We start from the raw sequence: 27,097 nt of genomic DNA on the forward strand, positions 1-27,097 counted from the left end.
ATCCTTTTTCTAGTGACTCTCTCATCAGTGATATACTAAAACTATTTTATCATACCAATAAAGAATAATTCAGTGAACAGTCTATTCAATGCATAATAAAAAAAATATTACTGAGGTGTGAAATTGTAATAACTGTCATTCAGAATGTAGACTTAAATGATATTAATTAATTCAATGGAAAGGCTTTGCATTTGAAAAATTGGCTTATAGAATATATTGATCTACAAGCGATGCTCTATTTGTTAGGTCACAGCTCCTAACATATTCTTAACTTTCACTGAGCTGTGTTAATCTTCATTATAGATAGTGAGATGTGAGTATATGTTTCCAGCCGTTTCTTAGTTAACATTTCGAGATATTGACAACGTACAGTGTATTATCATTTTCAGATATTTACTTCCATTCATATAACGCTTCGATATATCTTAATTTGCTTAAAATAGAAGATACCAAGGAGTGTGACATTCTGTTTCTTATTTGAATATTTCACTAGAAAAAGACATTAATGAAACCTAACAAGAAAGATAAATAATTCAATTTTGTTTATATTCTCGCCTCTCATTGGTTAATTTCCAAAAAGGAACACAAAACATTTTGTATAATTTGGTTTGGTATGGGGACACACCCCCTTGACGACCAGCTTAATCATCTTATACATGCAATCCCCTCATTTCCAGTCCTCGGAATCCATCGAAAATTCAAGTTTTAATAACTGTATCTTTAACTTCAAACACTAACTCGATCTTACCTCATGTAAACACACATAATGACCGCTAGATCTATGTTTCAGTTATTACCTCCCCTCGCTTCACATCACTTCCGTTACTACGGTTGTATTATTGCGTATTTGTAAATTTGAACTCGTAAAAAGCAACACAATTTTACATCCAAAGTTGTTTAATTATTTTAAAATTAAATTATAAGGAATGACTCTAATTCTTGGCCAAATTATTTGGCCAAGAATTAGAGTCATTCCTTAAATGAAACACGTGATGACGTAAAATTTTCAGTTTAAAACTTCCCTTACTTATGTAGTAATATACCCTTAACACCTGCATAAAAGGATGATGCCTTTCAGTTAATTATATAAGCAAAAGTATGCTCTACATATGAACAATTTCTAAAACGACGCAATGATAATGATAAACAATTTGATAAAACAGGGGTAGCGTCAGGGACGTTTGAAGTCATCATTTAGCAATTTTTTTAAGGATCGATACAATGACTTTGTCAAAAATACAATATTTCATTATTGTCAAAACATGCTGACTGACGCTTTTCATACTAATTTTTTTTTTATTTTCCAAATCTTTACAGGGAACACATGGTGAGTGTGTTCTGTTGGCAGGGGATGCTCACTCCTTCATGGTACCTGATCCGACCTCTGGTGTTTTGGAGGAATGTATTTGCTCTGCTCCCGAGTTGTATTGTTTAAAAAGTCTTTGGGCTTAATTTCAAGATCTCATGTGTTTGATAATGATCCTTTGATTTTTTTTCTCATTTTGAGTCGCAGCCTTTGTTGATGGAAGGTTTAAATTTAGACCTGTAGTTGAAACATTCAGACTTTGAGCAGTGAATGATCTTTTCGTTCCAGATTAGAACCCGCAATGTAAGGATCAAATCCTAGCTTCGCGACTTTAGAGCAAATGCCAACTTTAGCATTCTAACGTTCACTATAGTATGCGGGGGACTGATATACTTGATTTATTGATAAAACAAATTTAAAAACTATTTTCCTAAAAATTGCAAAACTACTATCTTTAAATCCGTATTTTGTCGTTTGGCTGAAGATGACAAAGAGAAAATGGCAGATTTTATAACTTAGATACCTAGATCTTATAAGAATGTTAACACCTTCAAGGAAACTGATTCCACCTCTATTGCTTTTTTCTATTGCGCTTGAGCTTCATTATTGTTTGCTCTTCTCAATTTTTTTTGAGATGTGTATGTGTGTGTGTGTGTGGGGTGGGGGGGGGGGGGGTCACTCAATAGTAGAAGTAATAGTAATAGTAGAGGGGGGGTAATAATACAGGTTTTCGAATTCTGAATTAGTGGGAGAGCAAATCAGCTAAATGACTAAAGGGTTTGTTTTTTTATTATGGTGAGAATTAAGAATTAAGAACAAATAAGAAACAAAAATGTTAACATTTACCTGAGCGGAAACAAATAAATAATCATTAAAAGGCTTATTATAAGCTCACGACACTGAAGTTTAGACTGTATGATCTGCAGTAACAATAAAAATTCTATAAGATTTATATATAGGGTCCGGTAAATTAAAATAGATCGGACTAAAATATATCTGTAAATGGCATTAACAGTTCGACTAAAATTTCCTTTAGTTACAATGCTACGGAATAACTTATTATTAAAATAAATACATATTAAAAGACATAATTTTAATTTAGCTTTATGGAATAAAAAGTCATATTTCTATCTGACTGCTCGGTTCTATTCTACTGCAATCTTATATATGATTTTTTTCTTTCCCTTAACAAGCAGATGCGTGACCTGAAATTACGTATGCAAATCAGAAGTAGAATCAAATGATTTATACTCTTATTGCGTTTAAATTTCGTTAGAATGAAATTTTGGAGATAACGAATAATATTCAAGATCTAAACAAAGGATTCCCATGCTTTACTTTACATTTGAATAACTATCTTACAATATGAACTTTTTTCTGTTTAATGCTTAATCAAATTCTTTATTTATACTGAAAGGAAAAAGAAACGCATAATAAACTTTTGAATAAAATTAAAACTTTTATTTCCAATATGTTTTCCAGTCTTGTTATCAAACAATTTAATCCAACTTTAAACAACAAGTAACCGAAATCTTGTTTGACTTTGACTAATAATTCCTGAGTTGTTGAAATTGATATATCGATACCCCCCAAAATTAAAATAAAAATTCTCATCATCTCCCTTGCGCATCGGTAACAGCCTTGATTTTCTTGTGCATTGAGTTCATCAGAGCATTTATCTTTCTCATAGAATTATCATTCAAGCCTTCCGACGATAGTCTTAATGGTTGAGAGTAGCTGTGTTATTCCAAAGCCAACAAATCCCCCCGCCCAATGAATCCCACGAATTTTCGATTTAGGATAGAATTTACAGAATTGGTACACTTGAATGTTTGTAAGGAAGTCTCGACAAACACTGGCTACATTTTCTCAGCGTGAACATGCTAAAAATATTACGCATACTGCGCGTACGTGCGCGTGTGAGAGTAAAATCGACGTAAAGTTGCCAAGCTTGCGTACCAAATTAGAGCAGAGAGTTTCTGTCAGTATTAGGGTGAAAATATGAGTCTGACTGTCTGCTGTAAAAATATCGGTGTCAGTGATAATGACTTGACAATAACCGAGGTAGCATGATGAAAACCCCTTTCTTGATGTGACGTTGTTACGCGCCAACGTCACCGTCATGGTTGGTTGGAAACCTTTTAAGTTACTCTCTGACAACCGAAAAAACTGTTTTGGTTGAAAATTTAACAACAAACTGCACAGCAACATGTTGTTGCCTTTTATTCACTTATGAAATTCAATTGCTGCACCCAACGTAACTTCTATCAGCCATACCATGATTGCAAGAAATTAAAACTGACTTCAAATATCGGAAAACGATGTTTGTAACTCTAATGCATCGCTTGGCACTACAAAATGGGATCACAAAAATGTCATCATCAACATGCACGTGTATTTGGCTTTTTATCACTTCCCATACGTGACGCCATACATTTCATGGTTGAGTAATTTTGACCAGCGATTTTAGTGCACAGTAAACAAGTTACACATCTGACCAATTTTCATAATTTTCGGCCACATAGTTAAATATTTTTCGCTATAATGCTATTATGCGTTTCTTTTTCCTTTCAGTATATATCAATATCGCCTCTCTTTTTGTACCTTCATTTGATAAACAAAATAATCAGACTTCCAAACTGCATTATAAACAATTGCCTTACTATTTAAATAAAGCATGCCAAAATTTGACAGAATGTCAGCCTTAAGAGTACACAATTTTTTTGTCGCGTAGCCATTTTTGATTTTTTTTAAAAATTAGTTGCATGAAATCAATATGGGCTCTCCTTTTCAAAAAAAAAAAAAAAATGGAGATATGGAGTTACTGTTCGTTATCTCCATATGTTTCTTTTATTCAGGAAAAGCGCCAAATATTACACATGAGATTATATACACGAATTTTAAAGTCAAAAGAAACCTTATTTCATCTTAGGAAAAAGTGTGCATGTTGTCCCTTTATTCTCTAAAAATAATATCAATGTTACTTTTGTTCTCTCTTATCCTCGATTATGCCATTTCCTCGACGCACAGTTTGCAATGTAGAGGAAGTAGAGTTTGTCTTGTCAGTGATAATTCTCAATTTCTGTCTTATATCTCCCTCAGCAAACTTGGCAAGGATTTGTTTTCTCTTCCACTTAGCGACTTTTTTTTTTATCTATTAACATGTCATCAATATCAAACAATATATTGTGATCAAATTGAGCAACATACAAAACAAAAATGACATAAAAATAAAGGCGATTCCTTAATAATATGCAGTATTTGTTTCATAATATTATTTTTTTACTTGTTCAGTACTCATTGCTCACAGTACCTCTAGTTTTAATCAGCATACTCCCTCAAGGAAAATATTAGAGATTACAAAGACTTTTTCGTTAATATATTTACATTTTCCAATCTGTTAAATTTTTCTTTCGCGAATCGGAAATCTGTATTTGGGTCTACATGTAACTTGATGGTATTTTAGGCTTGCAGGCGTCGTTATAACCAATTTCATCTCGCCCAGCTAGGAGCTGCTCTGCAGGATGGATTGAATAAATATCTCTATAAGAAAGACAAATGTGCTGTAAATAAATGAACTCCATGCAGAGGAGAATCAAGATTGTAATAGATGCTCAAGAGAAATATTGAGAATTTCCATTATCATTTAATGGGGTAACGTAATCTGGATTTCAAAATTATATGAATTATCAGTCAAAATCAAATGAAATTTTGGTAACATATTTATATAAGATGTGTTTAACTTTTAAACTCAAATATTGAAAAATACCTTCAAAATATAGTATTTCATCACTTCAAAAACTTACCTTGCATTTTTCCTCCTTCAATAGATATAAGTACAAAAATTGTTCACAGATTTCAGTTTGGAAGAAAGTTAAGATTCCTTTGTTACACTATTTTACTAACATCAAGGTTCAAAATTTCGAATTATTCTCACGACGTTGTAAACAGCTATTACACTTTATATATTTTTGACTTGATAGACATCTGTGTTGCATCTACTATTGAAATAACGACGACTATTGAAATAATTCTATCAATAGTGGTTGAGAGTGCATTTCAATAGCAAACATAGTTAGTAACCACTATTGAAATACGACCACTATTGAAATAATTATATCAATAGTAGTTGAGGGTGCATTTCAATAGCAAACATAGTTAGTAACCACTATTGAAATCGGACCACTATTGAAATAATTATATCAATAGTGGTTGAGAGTGCATTTCAATAGCAAACATAGTTAGTAACCACTATTGAAATCCGACCACTATTGAAATATTTTTTTCAATAGTGTTTGAGAGTGCATTTCAATAACAAATGTAGGTAAAAACCACTACACAGGCAAAAGTGGCTCGCATGAACTTCATATGAAATTCGCACGAATATCGTGCGAATTCTTCGCATGAAAAGGAGACGAAAAGGACCACGCATGATATTCGCATGAAAATATCATGCGATTTTGACATGAAATTCGGACGAATATCATGCGAATAAAAATTCGAACGAAATTCATATGAATATTTTTGCTACTTTCTTTACAGATTTTCACATGAATTTCATGCGAATTTCATGTGAATATCATAATATATTCATATCAAATCCATGTGATGTACTCAGTATATATTTTTCCTAGTATATTGGACTTTCAATTCTTTTAATCCATTTGATGAAAAGTATTAGGAAATTCTAATACTTAGATCTGTATATGAATTTGTACAACTAATCATCAAGGTTTCACTGTTACTGATATTCAAAAAAATGCAATAAGTACAATCTCAAAATCTGATCCAGCAAATGACTTAATGAGCTTTATCTAAATCTTAATTTGAAACTGCTTAATTTGAACACATGCAGATTTTGAGGAAGCACCACTATGATTATCCAAGTTATTCTTTTGATGAACAAACAACTGGACACATTCTGTTTCTTAATCTTCTCTATTGCATGCTTCAATTCTTTTTAACATTCTCTGCTCAAGGGCCACCCATCTGTCTGGAGATTGTTTCATCTGCAAGAGAAAATAATTGTAATGACTACTGGGTACTGGTAAATGAAATACAGTCATGAATTTTACAACTGCATTTCCAAAGTCAATATTTCCCTATTTATCAAGATAACATAAAATATGAACAAATGTAGATATAGCAATCTCATATCACCCCTAAGTTCAATTTGGTAAAAGGTTGAATTTATATTGCCTACATTGTAAATGATCTTTAAAAAAATTAAAAATCATACATTATAAATTATAATTAATTCAAAATCATACATCATAAATCATAATTAAAAGTATAATTATAATGTTTCTTAAGTATAAAATTATTGACAAAAAATGAAAACAATTTTCCTGCAAATGACTTTAAACTTAAAAACAATCTTGTGTCAGGTATCGATTAAACCTTGAGATAACTGTCTTTGTTTCATTGACCTAGATCTGATGATGCAATTTGTATCTGTTGCAAAGGAATTTAAAAGCAAAATTTACCTACCATTGCATCTATGTTCCTTTTGAGCGCACGCCAGAAATCTGTGGCTGTGGTAGCTGGATTTTTTCTGAACAATCTGTGTCCATCAGCGAAAGATCTCTGTAAAGCAAAGAACAGAAATAAATCTAAAAATATTATGAAGACTAGTCATTAATTTTATATCTTCAAAGTTCAACTTTTTAAAGGAATAAGTTTGAATCTGTTTCATTATTTAAACCGTCATGGAAAAATTATGCGCTAATTTAGCCTCTGTTATCAAAGATTGTTGGGTTTATATTGTTTTTGTACTGTATGCCCTGATCTTTCTGTCTATTTAACCTTTAAACACATTACTTATGAGTAGGTGGGTCTATGGCTTCCTATTCCACAGGTGTATTTCATGTAACAACTTTATGTACTATATAGGGTACTATAGAATTTGACCTCTTGACCTTGATATTAGGGTTTGATCCACTTTTACAAAAAAATCCCTGAACTTTAACCTAGGCTATAATTTTGAACAGTTAGTGCTATCAATCTGATACTTCACATTATTTTGTAATCATTGTGACAAGACCCTTCAATGAGTTTTTTTTTACCTTTAGGTCTTGACCTAAGAGTTTGACCCACTTTTAAAAAATATAATCTAGGCCATAACTTTTTAATACTTAATTCTAAAATTCTCATATTTCACAGGTTTATTTCTTAGGACAAAACCTTCCTTCAGATGCTAACAATTTTCACCTTTTGACCTTGACCTTTAAGTTTGCCTTGCATTTCAGAAACTTCAGTCCTCGCTTTAAGATGTCATATAGGCATATATAAAGGCTTAAACATAGGATAAAATAAAATATGTATGCATTAAGTTTATTTGCTGAGTACCTAGGAGCAGAAAAAGATGACTGTCAAAGAATTAATGCATTTTTGATATGTCTACTATAACATCAGAACCTATTACTGGGTACCCAGGGGCAACATAATGTACAATTTTGGAAATGGAACTCTTTAATTCTCATTATAACCATACATGTACTTTACATGTACTTAGTTTGTTTGCATTCTATCAAGAAGCACTTTTACCATGCAAAATTTGGTTGATAATGGTTCAGTCAGTAATGGATAATTTGTTACTGATGACACACAACAACTGATGAAAAGAGAAGCAATAGATCTAAAAACAAATAACAATAAATGGACACTTGCATCCCTCAAGTGTCCATACTAATGAAATTAAATCTCAATCCTTACCAATGCATAAGAGTCACCTTGAAGTTGGTCTTCTCCTCTGAATCGGATGGTGATAACCAGAAATTCCTGAGAAGTCAGGTATACCCCTGCAGTCGAGCCTTTATTGGCATTTACTCCACATTCTTCTCTTGTGTCACTAGCTGCAATGTATCATATTATTGAGAATCTCACAAACTTAAGAATTTTTAATAAGCTGGTATTTTTACAATTGTACTTTTTTTTTATAAAATGCATTTAAAGTTTCGATCAACAATGCATGAAAATAAAAAATTTTACGACAAATTTTGACCAAAAACAAGATATGTTTGTGAAACACTGATGCCCCCGTATGACAACATAGCAAAGATTAAACTTTTCTTAAATGCAAATTTAATTAATAGGTACCAAAAGTAGGATATTCTCACTGGAAAGCAATTGTGAAATTTGATAGTATGAGGCCATTATTAAAAATTTTTTTTTATAAGTACAAAAATCTCCAAGGTCAAGGTCTAAAGGCTAAGTTACTTGGTATCCAATGAAAGATCTTGCCACATAGAATTACTTATGTAGAGTATGGAAGCCCTAACCCTAACCTTTCAGAAGTTATGGCCAAGGTTAATTTTATTTTTAATTAGGTCAAACTCCATGGTCAAGGTCAAAGGGTCAAAGTTCTTGTTATCAAGTAAAAGGTCTTGTTACAAGAATTAAATATGTAAAATATGAAAGCACTAGCCCTAACCCTTTGAAAGTTATGGTCAAGGCTTGTTTTTTTAATGTAGGTCAAAGTCAAAGGTCAAGGTCAAAGGGTCAAAGTTCTGGGTATCCAATGAAGGGTCTTCTAACAAGGATTACATATACATATGAAGTATTAAAGCTGTATCCCTTACCATTCAAAAGTTATGGCCAAAGTTCAAGTTTTTCACAGGTACAGAAATCTACAAGGTCAAGATCAAAGGGTCAAGGTTGTTGGTATCCAATGAAAGGTCTTTCAGTAAAAAAATACACTTGTGAAGCATAAATGTCCTGGTGTCTACTGTTCAAAAGATATGGCCAAAGTAAAAGTTTAAAATTTTCATGTAAAAGTGGGTCAAACTCCAAGGTCAGGGTCCAGAGGTCAAATTTTGTGGTACCAAAAGAAAGGTCTTGTCAGAAGGAATACACATGTGAAATATGAAAGTCATGGCTCCAATAAATCAAAAGTTATGGGCAAGGTTAAAGTTTTTGCGGACAAACAGACAGACAGAGAGACAGACAGATGGACACAAGAACAACTATATACCCCGAAACTTTGTTTAATACAAGGGCATAAAAAGGGCTAACTTAAGCTTCTAGCTTAGGTGAGAAAAATTCAATGAAATATTCCCAGCTTAGTCATAATTGTCAAAATTTTAAACAAGAGGCCCAGGGGTCACATCGCTCACCTGACCATATCAGCTAAGAAAACACACAAATCAGATCAGAATTAAAAAGTTTACTGAAAAGGTGTGGTGGTGGGTCGACGAAGAAATTTGACACCCCATCATTTCCATTCCTACCCCAAAGGGTACTCATGATTTGAACAAATTTATATCTTCAATACATGAGGATGCTTACATGTCAATATGACTGTGAACATAGCTTTTCTGTTCCTGAGATTTTTCCCTTAATTATCCTATGTAAAAATTTGATCCACCATTGAGATCCTTACCTATCCTTGGAGGTTATGATTTAAACAAATTTAATTATACACTACCTGAGGATGATTCCATATGAGTTTAATCTTTCCTGTCCCTGATAATATAGATCTTGAGAATTGAGATTTTTTTTAAAAAAATTCTTATATATTCCAATGTAAAACTTTGATCAGTATTTTTTGCCCCACCCTTGCCTCAGAGATCATGATTTGAACAAACTTTAATCTACACTACCTGAGGATGCTTCCCTATAAGTTTCAACTTTCCTGGTACAGTGTTTCTTGAGAAAAAGATTTTCAAAAGAATTTTCCTATATATTTCTATATAAAACTTTGACTTCCCATTGTGGTCCTGCCCTACCCTCGGGGGTCATGATTTGAACAATTTAGAATCTACAGTATCCAGGATGCTTCCACATAAGTTTCAGCTTTTCTGGCCCAGTGGTTCTTGAGAAGAATATTTCTAAAGATTTTTCCTTTATATTTCTATTTAAAACGTTCCTTCCCCATTGTGGCCCCGCCCTATCCCCGGGGGTCATGATTTGAACAATTTAGAATCTACATTACACTCAATACAGTGTTTCTTAAGAAGATTTTTAAAGAATTTCTCTATATATTTCTATGTAAAACTTTGATTGGCCATTGTGGCCCCGCCCTTCTCCTGGGAGTCATGATTTGAATAAAATTGAATCTACACTACCTGAGGATGCTTCCCTGTAAGTTTCATCTTTCCTGGCACAGTGGTTCTTGAGAAGAAGTCTGAAGATTTTTAAATCATACCATCAAATTTTCACTATTTCAAAATTATCTCCCCTTAAATAGGGCATATGGCCTTTCATTTGAACAACTTGAATCCCCTTCACCTAAAGATACTTTGTGCCAAGTGTGGTTGAATTTGGCCCAGTGGTTCTTGAGAAGTCAAAAAGGTGAAAAGTTAATGACAACAATGACAACGACAGACAGACAATAGACAAATTTTGATCAGAAAAGCAATAGACAAATTTTGATCAGAAAAGCTCACTTGAGCCTTCCGCTCAGGTGAGCTAACAAAAAATATTATAAAATACTTACATGTACTTTTGACAATCAGGAAGATTTAGGAGTTAGGACTACCTTGGTACTTGAATTCTGATCCTTGTGATGACAAGTAACTGTGCCTACAGAGAAACTCAGAAATGTCAGATAGTGTCTGTAGGTTCAATAACATTTAGTTCTTTATCCCTTTGTCACTTTATTTAAAACATGTATTCTATAAATTAACGAAGATTATATACATGTATTTACATTAAAGAAATGCAAAGATAAGCAAAAATAAGCTGAATGGTTAAGGTTTTGCTACATGTGTACATGTAATAACAAAATTGTTATACATGTAATAATATATAAATATTGCATGTAGTTGAGTGTAACATTGAAAATTTCACCCCAAGAAAACCATTGTCAACCGAGGCGTTGCCGAGGTTGACAATGGTTTTCGAGGGGTGAAAATTTTCAATGTTACACTCAACTACATGCAATATTTATTATATTATACTGAATGTTTTATACAAATACATATTAGAGTGAACCGTGCGCGCTTAAATTCCGCGCAGTCGCTAATTTTTTGGAATACCACCCGTCGTCAAGCAATGTTGACTGTTGCTACGCAGGAGGGCGTGGCTTCATTATTCAGCGGGTAGTAGTGTTTTTTATCAAATGTTTCTCGACGAATCAGATTCAAGTAATTTACATGAAAGTATAATATCAAACAATGTATACCTCAGGCTCTGCAAAAAATATTTCTCTCTTAGATTTTTTTTACCTGTTTACACATGTTACATGTATCATATTTATAATCTTTGAGAAGCTATCAGTGTGGTATAATGGAGTGCCATGCATAGATCTGCTTATTACTGGTCAGCAAATTATACCTGTAAGTATAGAATACAACATTTAATAGATTATTTTCGAAACTTAAATAAATTTTTTGTACCAGTATATATGTACAGTTCAACTAATTTTTGGGAAGTGACTAGGACTTTCAGTCTTGCAATCTAGATGTAAGTAAGCCTCTTTATATCTGCATATATTTTGGAATGCTCACAGGTACTTGTGGACAGGATAGTGGGTATTTTTTTTTTGAGGGGTTGAAGGTTTTTTCAAAGGGGGGGGGGGTGTTATTATAATGTACATTTTACACGAGCATGTAGTAAAATAACTCAATAGGACACCGGGTGGAATATGCATGGTTTTTAAAGGAGGAGATTGATTAAACTAGAAAAAAGTATTTGTATGGATTACCTGAAAAGTTTTTGAATAATATAAGAAAGGAAAATATTGATCTCAGAACCAGAGAATCCTAGCTATTTTGTAAGGGGGACATTTTGTATTCACGACCAAATTTTTTATACATTACAACATTAGCTTTTTACTGAACATTTTCTATGGTAAAAACACAAACAAACAAAAATTTGGAACTTTCTTCTTATTCTTTCTTCTTCTTTTTTTCTGCAAATCCAAAGGGAGAGTTGCAACCCCCGTAGTTAGAATAATCTGTGTCTCGGGACAAGCTCTCACCAGGTCTGTAGGACATTAATTTTATCATTTTAATGATAAAACATTCTATCTACACCCCCCTTTGGATTCGCCACTTTGTGTGTTATTTGATTGCTGCAGGTTTAATTTTATATACCAGATCCCGGTGCAACAGGAATTAAAAACAAACCAAAACATTAGGCCTACCCTCGTTCAATAGACCTTTTCAATAATATTGAAAGAAAAGCAGAGAACCTGTATCAAGCCCATCTTTCATTTTCAACACATACAACATGTAGGCCTAACGTTACCATAGATAATGTTAGATCCATTTGAATCTGTTATTAAGTCCATAAGCGCTTGGTTACAGGATGGTGTATTTTGTGCAATGTGTTTTTCTATGTGTGCCTGAATACCCTCATTAAAATAAAACTCAAAATTCGCCGAAATAAGCACGTTTTAAAAAATGTCATATTTACTGTAGGCCTATATAAAAAGAGTACACAAAACACACCATCCTGTAACCATAAGCGCCTATGATTAAGTCAACAGATATTCCCAAATAAAGTTATTACATCTATCTGGTATAAAAAAAAGATGAGAATCTTACAAACTTACAGAAAATATGGAGTTGAAAACATTCTGCTCTTTCTTTTTTTCTGCTTTCTAAGCCGCATGATGACGTAATTTGTGACGTACGGCATTCCATAAAAAAAAAAAAAAAAACTAGCTTTGGTTCCATAAAGTAAAATTATATCACTTAGTCATCAACGTTCGTCTTTGAAGCGGAGATACATTTTCAAGATAAAAATTTGAACGACGAAAATTATAAAAATTAAGGTATTTTCCGATTCTAGGATGAATACGAAACTGAATAGCCAGGTTCCATTTGCACTTCCTGTTACAAAAAAAAAAAAGTCAGCGAGAGTTCCCTTCTATGGTTTGTTCAAGACTCCTTCTGGATGATTGTGATATAATTCTTTAAAACAATGGTAAATATGTATGCTTTGTTAATTGTTTGTCATATTTTGTGTTTATAAAGCACATTTTTATTGATAATTCAACTTGCAACGAAATATTTCAGAGTAAATTCGGAATTCGTTCTCATTTCAGGTTCTACGTAACGCAGCCAGGTGAATCGAATGGTCTTTATGCTTAGTGACATCTATTTGAAGGTTTACTTAATTTTGAGTAAGTAATTTAAAGTTATTTTTATTTTAGCTAACTGTCATTACAAGTCTCTACACAAATACACAGACTGTGTGTTTTGTTCTGACACATATGTAGAGACTTGTAACCACAGCTTCAATAGACTAAGTGTATCCTACAAAATAATTTAGACATAGGATGATAGGTCCAACAAAAGGTTCCATCTTCTAGGGGATTAATCTGTTAATTTGAGGTCTATGCAAAAAAAAATTAACTATTGCATTTGATTTATTCACAGTTGAGGTACTATTCTAATAATTCTATCCAGATTAAAAAATCAAGCTTTTCAGTATTGTACTGTTGTATGTAATTTTTTAAAAAATCATCAATGACATGTTTATTGTCATCCAATAGGAATATCACAATTAAAATGAAACATTTTATCTCATTTGGTTCAATAGCAGCCTGATATCAGGATATATAGAGTAGGTCAATAAGACACTGTATGTATTAAAGTCTATTATGCAGTTATGAATGTGCTTAACACATTGTCTTTTGTTTTGCTCTAAACATATATATATATATATACCATTTAACATACTCAGTAATATATATACAAGTTGCCAAAACATGGGCTTTTCACATGATATAATTGAATTCATTGTATTTTATGTCATCTATTAATTTAGGAATTGGTCCCTCTGACCTAAACAATTGAAATATTAGTATGGGTAATAGTATTTTATAATAATCAAAATTTCTTTGTAGGAAACGCTTGTCAGGACACAAGACTGAAAAAGACGTACTGAAAAAACTGCTTGTAAACACAGCTATCATTAAAGTCAATGGATTACCTAGGAACATTCAAGCAATATGATATCAGAGACTTGCAATTCTTATCACTCAATGTGGCAGAAAAACCTAAATAAATATTGAAATGTTCAATTTCTTTGTTCATTGATCTTTTCTCTTGTATATGAATATCGCATGATATTTATGCGAATTTCGCACAATTTTTACATGAAAAACTGATAATTTGGAATTCGCATGAATATCATGCGAAACTTTAGTCACAAGAAAATCGCATGAATTTCGCATAAATATTGTATGAGGACATTCGCATGAAATTCGCATGTGGAACTTTTCGCATGGTTTTTATATGATTTTCGCACGAAATTCATACGAAAAGGCAATCGCATGAAAATCATGCGAGCCACTTTTCCCTGTGTATTGAAATACGACCACTATTGAGATTATATATCATTAGTGGTTGAGAGTGCATTTCAATAACATACGTAGATTTTAACTACTGAAATAATTACTTCAGTGGTGGGTGAGAATGTATTTCAATATGATAACCATAGGTGTCAACAACTATTGAAATACGAGAACCATTGAAATAATTATTCAATAGTGGGGAAGAGTGCTTTTCAGTATGATTACTGTAGGTTTCAAGCACTATTAAAATACGACCGGTATAGAAAGAAAAGTTTCACCGCGTAAATTTTAATTTTTTATCCAAAATTTCACAAAAATTGGATTTGGGGTGCAACATATATAGATTAATAATTAAAGTGTAATTAATAAGGATGGTTTTAGTGAGGCAAAATTTCTTTATATTCTAGAAATTTAGTATTTACATGATTTTCAATGAAATCAGACAAAAAATATATATACCAATCCAGGCATCCATATTTTGTTTGTATCATCTGTCCTTAACTGAAGATTTAGATAGTTATTGAAATTATAATTTCAAAAGCGATTTAAAAAATTATTTTGATAGTTGCTGATAATACTTCAAAACTAAAACCATAATTCAATCCATATTGAAATCTTATTTCAAAAGTGAACATTATTTCAATAGTGGTTGCAACTTCAATAATAGTCGTATTTCAATAGTGGTTACTAGCTATGTGTGTTATTGAAATGCACTCTCAACCACTATTGATATAATTATTTCAATAGTGGTCGTTATTATACCCCCCGCTTGAAAAGTGGGGGTATATAGTAATCGGTATTTCCGTCCGTCCGTCCGTCCGTCTGTACGTCCGTCCGTCCGTCTGTCCGTCCGTCTGTTACGCTTTGGGGTACCCATCTCTTATCCGCAACTCCTCTCATACCACTGAATGAAATTTGATGAAACTTTCACAGAATCTTTATTACATGTTGCCATTGTGCACCTCCTATTTTACTTTTTGATCCGACACATATTTTGGGTTTCTCGGCCACAGGAAAACATGGACTTTTTCACCAGTTATAACCATATGGGAGGCGGGGGGTATCATTTAGTGAGCTCATCGCTCACAGTACCTCTAGTTTCAGTAGTGGTTGCAACACAGCTGCTTGTTCAATAAAAAAGGAATTTGTAAATAAACTATCCTTGTCATTTCCAAAATTATTTGTTAAAACATTCTGATCGTACAAATGAGTACTCCAAAGTTGATATTAAGAGGATGTTTGTTAATTGCGCCCTATTGTATGCAAACAAATTACTTTGTTCAAATAATTCTGATCGTACAAACAAGTAATCCAAAGTTGATATCAAGAGGATGCTTCATTTTTAAATCCGTACCACCATAGACATATCTATTTTTGTATCCACGTGTAGTAGAATTTATTCAGAAACGTACTGTGGTTATTTTAACACATGAAGCAGATGTGCTTAACTCTGATATTTTTTTCTCATATTTGGGGAAGAATCAAGTCGACAAATGAATGAAGAGATAGACATTGTCAGCAAATACAATTTATCATTAAGTCAAATGCTGACTCACGTTTTTCATACAAATTGTTAGTTCATTATTTATACACTGAATTGACGACGGAATTTTTCCGTTATTTCCCGATCATGACAAGGAGCACACAGCGGATGTGATCGGTCGGCAGGGGATGCTCACTTCTTCAGGGCACTCTATCCCACCTCTGGTGATTTAGAGGTCCGTGTTTGCTCTTCTCCTATTTGATATTGTTTTATGGACTTTTGATCTTGAATACTATTCGTTATCTCCATATGTTTCACAAGAAAAAAAGAATGAAAGAAGAAAGAAAGAAAGTGAATCTTCTCTTAAAAAGTGTAAAATTCTTCTTTTTTTCAGAATATGCCCAAAGCCCCTAAGTGGAACAGATTAAGACGTCTTAGACAACATATTTTTATGTACCTCGTTTTATTGGCATGTGCAACGTATTGGTTTGTTTTTCTGTTTATATTGGACTTCAGCTGCACAGCGTATTCCCCTCTGCTTGGTGAGTTCAATTAAGTTTTTAGAAATATTTTCTTAAATAGGGTCCAACAATAATTGACATCGTCAAGATTTTTATCCTGCCGAAAATTCTGCCTGTAAAGTGTAGGTCTTTAAGATCTAGACTTACATTCGTTTTCCATTTCTCGAGTAATGCACAACAATCCACATTACTATCTGATGTATAATTTTGCTTAAAGAATACAACCTGGTTATTGCAAAATAGGTTTGCCTGTAATATAGTATATAAATATTGCTTGTAGTTGAGTGTAACATTGAAAATTTACACCCAAAAGAAAACCATTGTCAACCAAGGCGCAGTCGAGGTTGACAATGGTTTTCGAGGGGTGAAAATTTTCAATGTTACACTCAACCACTTGCAATATTTATTAAATTATACTGCATGTTTTATACAAATACAATAACAGTGAATCGTGCGCGCATAAATTCTGTGCAGTCGCTATTTTTTTGGAATATCACCCGTCGTCAAGCCTATTGACTGTTGCTACGCTGGAGGGCGTGACTTCATTATTCAGTGGGTAATAGTGTTTTTTAGCAAATGTTTCTCGACCAATCAGATTCAACTTATTAACATGAAAGTATAATATATATAAATGTTTATCTCTTCTTCAGTCTGTGATCGTAAACATGTAAACTATAAAAAGGTTAAGGTATTTTACCAGGCATTTGTGCAAGATATTAGGCGATTGTGTTTCATACCAGGGGTATATAAGGCCTTTGAAACATCTTTAATTTCCAATGTAAAGAAAATAGCATTTTGAGTTTTCGAGAACGACTGATCGATGGTATTTTGTTTAACGTCCCATTCGAGAATTTTTCACTCATACGAAGACGTCAAACCCCGGGTGCAGGTGACAGGTTTCAAATTTAGACCTACACTCGGCATTCAGGGTCATTGAGCAGTGAGGGTCTTTTATCGTGCCAATGCCTACCGTAACACAATTTAAGGTCATATCCGAAAGACCCGTGACTTTCATCTCTAGTGCCGAGCGCTTGACGAAGGAACAGTCAATCCCTATGTTTACGTCATTGGTTTGACGCGCCTCCTCCAACGAGAATAGAACCCGGGCCTCCCGATCAAGAAGCAAATGATCTACCCCTATGCTACCGTGAGCGGTTTTCGAGAAAGAAAGACTGCTCTTCGCGATGTGGTTTGGGTCTTTTTCGGTAGCTACTGTTGCTTTTAAATCTTAACCTAATTTCACTTTTGTACATTTAGTACAGGTGTCTGTCAATTTGACATCCAATTTAAATTAAATTAATTTAACACTAAATGACAATAGACAATAAGGAAATTCATGTTGTTGTCCTTTCGGTTTTCCAAATACAGATAATTTCCAATTACCTGCCCTTGATTGAACATTATGTATCTATGAGAGGAGGAGTTAACATCTTAAGGATGGATCTAAAATTAAATTTGATGAATAACAATGACATGCATTTAAAGATACGAGATTACTATTTTCTATCTTTCTATTTTTCTGTATGGTAGTATATCATTTACAAAGGTTTTAAACGTCTGAACCCATCCATGTAAGTAAAGAGTATTTTGAATCAATGGTTGAGCATTTAACGTGTTCAAGCAAAGTGTCCTAGTAAGCACAAAACATGCTACCAGTAAGTCAACTGATGGAATTTAGTTTCACAAAATTACCTGAGGAAAGATATCACGTGGTGACTTATTATATTCAACGTGGCATAGCCCTTGGTTATAACAGAGAGAGCGAGTGTAAACTATGAGCGCATGTTTGTCTATAAATCTCATTTTAACACATTACTAATGCAAATATACAACTTATATTAAAAGGATAACAATCGACAAACATGCGCTGACTATGTATAAAGTCAGTAAAAAGTGGGCGTCCTCATTATCGAATGAGATTGAAGAAATTGTGATGACCCCGCCTTGAAAAACAGATTAGTTCATCGTTAATACACACTTTTATTTATTGTAATTAAGTAAAAATGTAGAATAAATGTTGATACTTTCTGCACTTAAAAGAAAAATGTCTGTTTTGAAAGTTTATTTTGACACAATTTCGCATATCTTTAAATGCAGTCATCTTTTATGGATAACGAAAACATACAAAGAAAATACCCGAGGAACGTATCATCTTATCTTAATATGTAACATGTCTATTTTATACATTGTAGACACATGAATGAGATTAGATAATGAGAATGAAAATTTATTAATATAACTTTGATTTCATTTTTTATTTCAGTAGGAAGAATTAATCCAAACATCACCCCTGTATCATATATGGAGGTAGCACAAAAATATTTATGGCTCAGCAATGGGGGACACTACAAGCCAAACTGTACCCTTTTGCAAAATGTGGCTATAATTATTCCATTTCGAAACAGGGAGGCCCAGCTTTCTATATTTCTGAATAACATCCATCCTATTTTATACCGTCAGCAAATTGAATATACTATTTATGTTGTAGAGCAGGTGAGTTCATGTTTAGATGAGTTAGTGTTTTATATCTTTGGTTAAGATTAAGTTTGTTTAGTTCTACGTGTTAGGCTACACAGACCTTTTAACAAGCTAAAAGATAATTTAAGACCAAGGAAATAATAAAATGTTTGAAGTAAAAATTTTAATGATTTTAAAAATTTTCATGTATTTCCTTTTTATTTCCTTTTTTCATATTTTTTATGGTTTTATAATGAAACGATTATTAAAAAAGAGAAACTCGAATTGATCAACTTGTACAATTTTAAGAAAACAATTCGGATGTAGAAAAAAGTATTCACATGCATATAAAAATGTTTTGACCCAAATAACTTTTTAATTGGTTCCAGGGTTCTCCACATTTGAAAATTTAACCATGGAGGAAGCTGCACGAAGGCGAAATGTGACCTAAAACACAAATGCGTGTTAGACTTCCTACTCTTCATTAATCAATGATTGGTTTTACATTTTTTAAAATTAACCACTGCAACACAAAACAATGGAATAACTATCACTTTTTAAAGTAAAAAAAAAATTGAAAAGGATTTATCCTGTATCTTAGTTCACAAATGTACTAATTTACTAAATTTTCCCAAAACTATAGTAACCCTCTGAAGGAATTTAAAGAAAAATTGTTGATACAGTGAATCAGTAACCATGGCAATATTTTTTCAGAAACTAATAATCATAAGAATTGTAGCCTGTTGTTTGAAATGTTTTGTTCCACTATAATTAAAACTGATGAATGGGTAGTATTTTTTTTAAGTTAAAACACCAAGGAACATTTGGACCATGCAGTGCCCCTTTTTTTCTAAACGTTTTATTTTTCTAGATATTGCATTTTCCACCAAGTTTTGTTTACTTCTCCACGTGCCCAGTGCTAAAAATAGCGCCACGCGACGTTTCATAACAACGGGAAGTAACTCTAAAATTACGACTATACCCGCGATTAAAACTAAGAATGTTAAGACGGCGATTGAGACGTAGACCCTATGCACATTTTATCAAAAAGATAATAAAGTTAAAGCTTAAAAACGGAGCATGGTAAATTGATTAACTACAAAGGAATATGAAATTTTTACAAAGTATTTTTTTTCTGACACAGCATGCATGCAATGATGCATCTTTTAAACGAACGCTCAAGCCGTTGTATATCTAATCATGTAGTGAAAATGTTGACGTTCCCCAATATTATTTACATGTGTACAGGATAATAAACTCTCAAAATATTAATCATCTGATCAGCTGATTGACTCTCCATTGATTGTCACGCTTCACAGCATAGTCGGCTCGCTGATTAACGAGTTTGTTTAGTACAGTCGGCTTTCCTTCGAGGCATGCGAGGTGCAGGGCAGGCGTAGTATAAACACAATTAACTATTCAAGTCATTAAAAAATAGGTGGCAGGACTGAAATGCAATAGAATTTAATCATGGCGGCTGCAGATTTTAACCGTGGCGCGGCTCGTTTAACCATGGCGCACAAAAATTTAACCATGGCGGGCCGCCATGGTAAAACCCCTTGTGGAGAACCCTGGGTTCACATGTTTGTTCCTGAAATAAAAACTTTAATTAAGTAACATTGATACTAAGTAAATTTGTTACCTTCATCAAAATGGTTGTTGATGGAATCTTTAGGACAATCTTTGACTTAATTGAATATATATATTCATAAAACTCCATGTACTAGTATCCTTGGTTACTTCTTACCAAAATCATATAATCAATCAATTGAGTTTATAATTCTTAATTCGCGAGAAAAATTTAACACTTCAGGTATGAGAAAAGTTGAATTGTATAAAGTACACATCTTTCGAGAAAAATTCCTATTTTAAAGAAAATTTTGTGCTTTGAAACATACTCAAAATTGAAGGATAATCAATTAAAATATAGCAATTAAATTTTAAAACTTTTAAAAGAAGACTCATTAGAAACATTACCTTAAACATCTACCTTACTCCTTAAACATACTTTGTAGAATTTGTATGGACCGGAAATCAATAATTTAAAGCCCCCTTGAATCAAGTTTACTAAAAAAAAATATTGGGATTGAAATTCGATTAGATAAAACTTTTTGATCAACTCTCGTATTTTGCAGGGATTTTTGTGAAAATGCTAGAATGTACGAGACGACAATATGTACAGCCCCGTGTTTCCTCTTTATCTGAAGATAAGAAGTTAAACATATTGAAGAAAATTGCTTTAATATTATTTAACGAGGCCCTATGTAGTTGAAAATTACGAAAACGGAATGATAAAAAAAAAATTAATTCTTGGAAATATATTTGTATGTTTTATGCTTAGAAAAATTAGAATGAAATTTTGTTACCTTGTCTTTATTGTAGTCAAATGGGGGCTCTGTCAAGATATGGAACATTTGTCGTGTTTTTATACACAATTACATACTAAAACTCTTCAATTAACAAAGAAATTTACAAATAAAAAAAAATACAAGATGAAATTCTTTGTTTTTCACATATATAATGCAATTTTCATTCTTCTTATAAAAAAATGAAAAGAAAATTTGAGGTAGCCTTTATTGCAGTGAAAAAGGGGCATGTCAAAACACAGAATTTTGATTTATTCTATCCAACTACGTATTTTATGAGTTGCAATGGGTTTACATAACACCAACAAACGATTGCAATACTGTATTATTTTCTAAAATACAAATAATTCTTATATTATAAAATAATTTTCTCGCCATGTTTTTAAATCATTTTTCTCTTAACACACGACGTTGTTTTACGTGGAAAAAAGGGGTAGAGGGAGGAGGGGGGTAAAGGCGACAAAATTACGATTTTTCCTAATATCATGTAATTTATAGAATAAAATAATTCGGGGGTTGCATTAAAATGATTCATAGACTTATTTTATTTTAAAACTGAAGTTTATCCATGCATATTTAAATCTGCAATAAAAAGAGTGTATAAACACTTCAACATGTTCAAGGAGAAAGACTAAAATCGATTACTTTTGGTTGCCGTGTTTTTTTTTTTTAAACTTACAAATTGAAATAAAACAAGAAAAAATTAATATATCTGTATCAAAAAATTGATCCCTCAAAATTAATTATGTTCCAAAGTTGATTATTAATTTTCAATGTACAGTCTATAGAGCTACCAGGTAAGCATGATCAGCGGAACATTTTCGCCTGAGTAGATGCTGCGTTAAAACGTATGCGCAGATCAAGTAGATCGGGCCTCGTTAATTAAGAGACATTTTTATAAATAACTAACACCTTACTTTCAACATCTGTTCAGTGGCCTTCTTAGGTTGGACACTTTGCAATATTAAATACGTGAGTGTTAAAAATCCTCGTGGTATTTATTTATGCTATATACGTTATAAATATTCTAAACAGCATTTAATAATGCTTTTAAAACACGAAGTTGATATCCAAGAAATGTGCTTTTTTTCCTACCAGCGAATTAAACTGAAATAATGATTCCACGAATAATAATCACGATTATGTTCGGAAGCCCATGTTTGACATATAAACTATTTTTCGAAACGATTTTTTAAAAAATCGTTATAACGAATAAAATGTGTTATTAGAGATTTCTTGAATTCGTTATAACGAATTCAAAGAGTTTAATTCGTTTGAATTGATTCTTAATTCTAAATTCGTTATGTTTAAATTTGTAATAATGAATTAGTTTAAATCTCATTCGTTCTAGCTAATTTGACATTTCGTTTTATTGATTTCAAAATTATTTTTTGAAAGGTTATAAATGGGATTATACTATGTTCATTTCCAGTAATCAAATGTGTCTGAAACATCTCAATTAATCCTACTTAGGCTGATAACAGAGGGTTTAATAAAGGGAAGTATACAATGTCGGATATACCGAGGCAGCAAAGCGCAACCATTACTGTTTTGTATTTCAAGACGTCGATCTTATTCCAGAAAATGATAATATTTTATATGGATGCATAAGAAGTCCAATGCATCTTTCTAGAGCAATAGATAAATTTAACTATAAGTTTATGAAGTTAAAATTAATTTTAAAATTCAGGCTTTCAAAAATGCAATGCTTAAAATGAACAAACAATACTTTCAATCTTCAGTTGATGATATTAAAAAGTAATTACAAAATGTTCATAAAACCGTTTAGTTTTTAGAGTATCCGGCTAAGCCAAGTGTCATTTGGACAAGGATAAGGCACTATTCCCCACAATTTATTATCATGTTAAAAATATATATCACAAAATGTTTCACTTTTCATGCAACTGAGACAATGAATTCATGGCATAATTTACAAAAAGTTTTCAAGACTGAACCTATTTATTTGCACTCATCAAAAAATGAAAACTTGCAACAGTATTCAAGCTTCAAGCTCTGAAGTCCATTTAAAATACAAAATAGAAGCAGAGCAAAAGCGGATCCTCGCAACATCAGAGGTAGGATTGGATGCAATGAAGGAGTGACCATCTAATGCAATCAGGTCAAACCCCCTCCCCCCGTGTGCTCCTTGTCCTGATCGGGAAAGATCGGTAAAAAATCGTGGAAGATTCAGTGTGTAAATAATAGCCTAAAAATTAGTAGAAAAAACTTTCAGCTAGCATTTGACTCAATAATAAATTGTGTATTGACAAGGCCATTGTATCGACCATAGAACTTAAGAAATGACACTTTAAACAAGACTGCTGATATTCCTGTTTCATCAAACTGTTTGTTGATAATTAACATCGGTTTAGAAATTGTACACATGTAGAGCATGTAGAGCATCAGTTGAGATATATAATCTCTATATGCAGGTGGAGAAGGTATAATTCTGCATAAGCAAGGGAAGTTGACGATTGAAAAGTAAAAGTCTTTATATTTAACATAAAGTTTTGTTGTTAGATTACCATTGACTTCTTTTTCAAGTAAAAAATCCAAATATTAAACAGATATACCAGACTCTGTGGTATCCATGCTTTTGATTTAATTATGAAGTTGTAATGCACATCCCTGAAAGCTGCTCTCTCCTTCTTGAAACTGCCAAAGTCTTCCGTGACACAAAACCCCAATTTTTCAGATCTCATCCGAAGAAGCTGCATCATACAAATTAAATTAAAGCACCCTTTAGGGATTTTTAGGAAATACTATCTGAATATTTCCTGACCAAAAGTATCAGTTTGTTCCTTAAATCAATTAACGCTCTGTCTTATTTGCTATTTTTGAAGGCATTAAGCATGTTATTTAAGAGATACTATCTTTTTATCGATTTTTGTATGTTGTGACAGGAACTTGAACCCACCCACTACCTACCACGGAGCGAGCATCCTTCAACACACGTTTAAGATACCGTGGCGGTCATAAAGAATTAAAGATAACGAACACTAATCGATCTAAAAAAACATATCAAAAATCAAATTTGTCAAAAGGGAATATATAACTCTGTCCTCAGGAAATAACATAGGTGAGATCAGAAACCTATGAGAAGTAAGCATCCCATGTGGACTGATCACACCCGCTATGAGGACTATGGATTCACTAGGTACACGGAAGATTCCATATTTAAATTCAATATAAAAACAAAGGCCTAACAGATATTGAAAAATCAGATGAAGGTGAAATAGGACAGATTATATAATTGCGGGATTAATTCCACCTGTCTGTGCCAAAAGCATAAAATTTGAAAGTTCGTTATCTTCATTTTAACACATGAAAATGATGATTTTAAAACATGAAAATAATAGTGAAACGTATATTTGTATACTTTATAGACTTCCAGATGAAAAATTTATTAGAGGTGTGTCTGCATGGAGGATGAAGGAATTTGAAATGGTCAATGGCTGGTCAAACGCGTTCATAAATTGGGGCGGAGAAGATGACGATATGAGCTACAGGTTTGAGCCTTTTAGTAAGGAATCCGCAATACATGAAGATTGTCATTCTTTTATTGTTGAAAACATTTTTTACCATTCAGAATATTTTGTGTTAGACTTTTTACATAATCTACTAGAAACAAACAATTTATTTGTAATAAAGTGTGCATGTATAGGTTCAGATCTAAGTAATTATATTTTAGATTGTCGTGACTCATTCTGAGGTTTAGTTAAAGTATATATTTCTTTTTTTAAAAATATTCAGTACATGGTCTCTTTGTAAAAAATAAGGTATTTACAAGTTGTTGTTTTTTTTCTTTCGAAAATTGCAACTCTTATCCTGTATGGCTTAGTTAAAGCAATATATTGATGAAATGTCAAAGTATTATCACTCGATGTTGATATTTTTCCAGGATTATTGCTAATGGACTGAAAATCTATCGTTTTCGAAATTCCATTGCTAGATACAAAATGCTTGAACACCCTCAATCTGTTATTAATACTGCAAGGTAAAGAAATCTGATGACTCATTCTTAGTTCAAGTTAAGAAAGAAAAGGGAAATACTTTGAACGATTTATGTACTATGGATTCAAAACGAAAATTAGTATATATATTGTTAATATGATCTAATAGCTGTAAAGGCTTTTTTTTATTTTTGTAGATATACATTGCTGCAAAACAGTTTTCTCCGCCATAGAATAGATGGATTGTCCTCCTTGAACTATGCTGGGGTTAAAATAACAGAATTTGAATTATTTACCAAAATTTCTGTTATTTTGTTAATAAAAGGCATACGTCTTTACTTGCTTCATTTTGCTTTAAATATTTTCACCTGAGACCAGCTGGAAACAACAGTGAGATGTAAAATCAAATTCCTGGCTCTTAACGAAGGTTAGAGCGGTTTTTTTCTCAAGCCGGGGAGAAAGAATTTGATCTTGGTGGTGTGGAGGTTCTTCCGGTGAGACCGAGAAAACTGAGTACATGTCGCAGCACGTGCTGACAAAAAGATTGATTCCTCAATGCTTAAAGGTACATGGACACAGATTTGAAGTTAATATTTTCTGTATATTATCACGAATTATATATTTTTATAGCATTTCACACAAAAATTATTCAAAAATCTTATTTCATTTAAAAGTTATTAAAACTTTAAATTTTCTGGCGGGTTTGATTGACACATCCTTGCACTTTTCACAAATTTTAACTTTTTTTCTTAATCCTTAGGAAAAGTGGCAATCTTGATGTGTATTGATTAAAATTATTAATACTATAATCCAGAAAATTCATAGTAGACATGTTCAAAAGCAAAACAAACACACAATTTAATGTCAGTCCGTGCAGTTGTGGTGAACAGACTTTGGCGATTGTACGCACCCGGTAAATCGTAAACAACAAACAATAGCATGTTTACAAAAACCTGTGTACATAACACGAGTGTGATCGATTCGCAAAACTCTGTACACAACGGAATGACGATATTTGTGAAGGAGTTCTGCTTTCTAACATTTCTACTTTGAATAAAATTATTTTTCTGGATTTAAGTTTTAATATTTCTCATTAATACACAACAAGATTGCCACTTTTCCAAAGTATTAAGAATAAAATTAAAAATTGTGAAAGTGCAAGGATATGTCAATCAAACCCGCCAAAGAATTTAAAGTTTTAATAACTTTTAAATGAAATAAGATTTTTGATTAATTTTTGTGTGAAATGCTATAAAAATATATAATTCGTGATAATATACAGAAAATATTAACTTCAAATCTGTGTCCAAGTACCTTTAAATGAAAAAAACTCAGAAAAGCTGTTAAACAAAAAAGTTAACAATCAAACTAATTATAGGAATATGTTTAATATGATTAAGTTATTGAGCTGAAATGCACTTATCCTTTGGTCTGAAAGCTTCCCCCCCTCTCTCTCTCCCGCCCTCTCTCTCTCTGACTCTCTCTGACTCTCTTTCACTCATATCATACATGTCTACTGAAAACAAAGTATAATTATAAATCAAAAATCTAAAACGTTTGTTAAATTAAATGACTTTCCTGTAAGATGTATACTCTTTCATACACACTCACATTCCGATAGCCATCTGTGATTTTGTAACATATTGAAAAACATATGGAGATAACAAACAGTATTCCAGATCAAAAGACCATGAAACAATACAAAATAGGAGCAGAGCTAACACGGACCTCTAAAAACATCAGAAGTGGGATCAAGTGCCATGGA

General features: G+C 32.4%; 1 protein-coding gene, 1 long non-coding RNA gene and 1 pseudogene across 4 annotated transcripts; 2 read left to right on the top strand and 1 right to left on the bottom strand.

The window, feature by feature from the left end:
- LOC134274514 (beta-1,4-N-acetylgalactosaminyltransferase bre-4-like) overlaps positions 1–25,704 on the top strand; it is a 38,587-nt pseudogene extending 12,883 nt beyond the window's left edge.
- Positions 5,647–11,044, bottom strand: LOC134274511 (uncharacterized). 3 transcript variants are annotated; one of them, XR_009993636.1, is made up of 4 exons: positions 10,743–11,044; positions 8,021–8,156; positions 6,797–6,892; positions 5,647–6,315 (listed from the first exon to the last, which is right to left on the bottom strand). XR_009993636.1 is itself a non-coding variant. In XM_062756796.1 (4 exons), exons 1-4 carry the CDS (start codon positions 10,876–10,878, stop codon positions 6,235–6,237), a joined length of 411 nt encoding a protein of 136 aa, XP_062612780.1. In that variant the 5' UTR covers positions 10,879–11,044; the 3' UTR covers positions 5,647–6,234. The 3 variants fall into 3 exon arrangements, 1 of the variants encoding a protein (XP_062612780.1); XR_009993635.1 differs by having other exon boundaries at positions 8,021–8,160; positions 10,743–11,041; XM_062756796.1 differs by having other exon boundaries at positions 8,021–8,160; positions 10,785–11,044.
- Positions 13,091–14,279, top strand: LOC134274512 (uncharacterized). The gene is made up of 3 exons (XR_009993637.1): positions 13,091–13,177; positions 13,299–13,376; positions 14,103–14,279. It is a non-coding gene; the product is annotated as an uncharacterized LOC134274512 (long non-coding RNA).
- Positions 25,705–27,097: the final 1,393 nt, after the last annotated feature.

The sequence above is a fragment of the Saccostrea cucullata genome, unplaced genomic scaffold (genome assembly GCF_032062105.1).
Source record: "Saccostrea cucullata isolate Sc308-1 unplaced genomic scaffold, CSIRO_AGI_Scuc_v1 ctg719, whole genome shotgun sequence".
In the NCBI taxonomy this organism is placed as follows: Eukaryota; Metazoa; Mollusca; class Bivalvia; order Ostreida; family Ostreidae; genus Saccostrea; species Saccostrea cuccullata.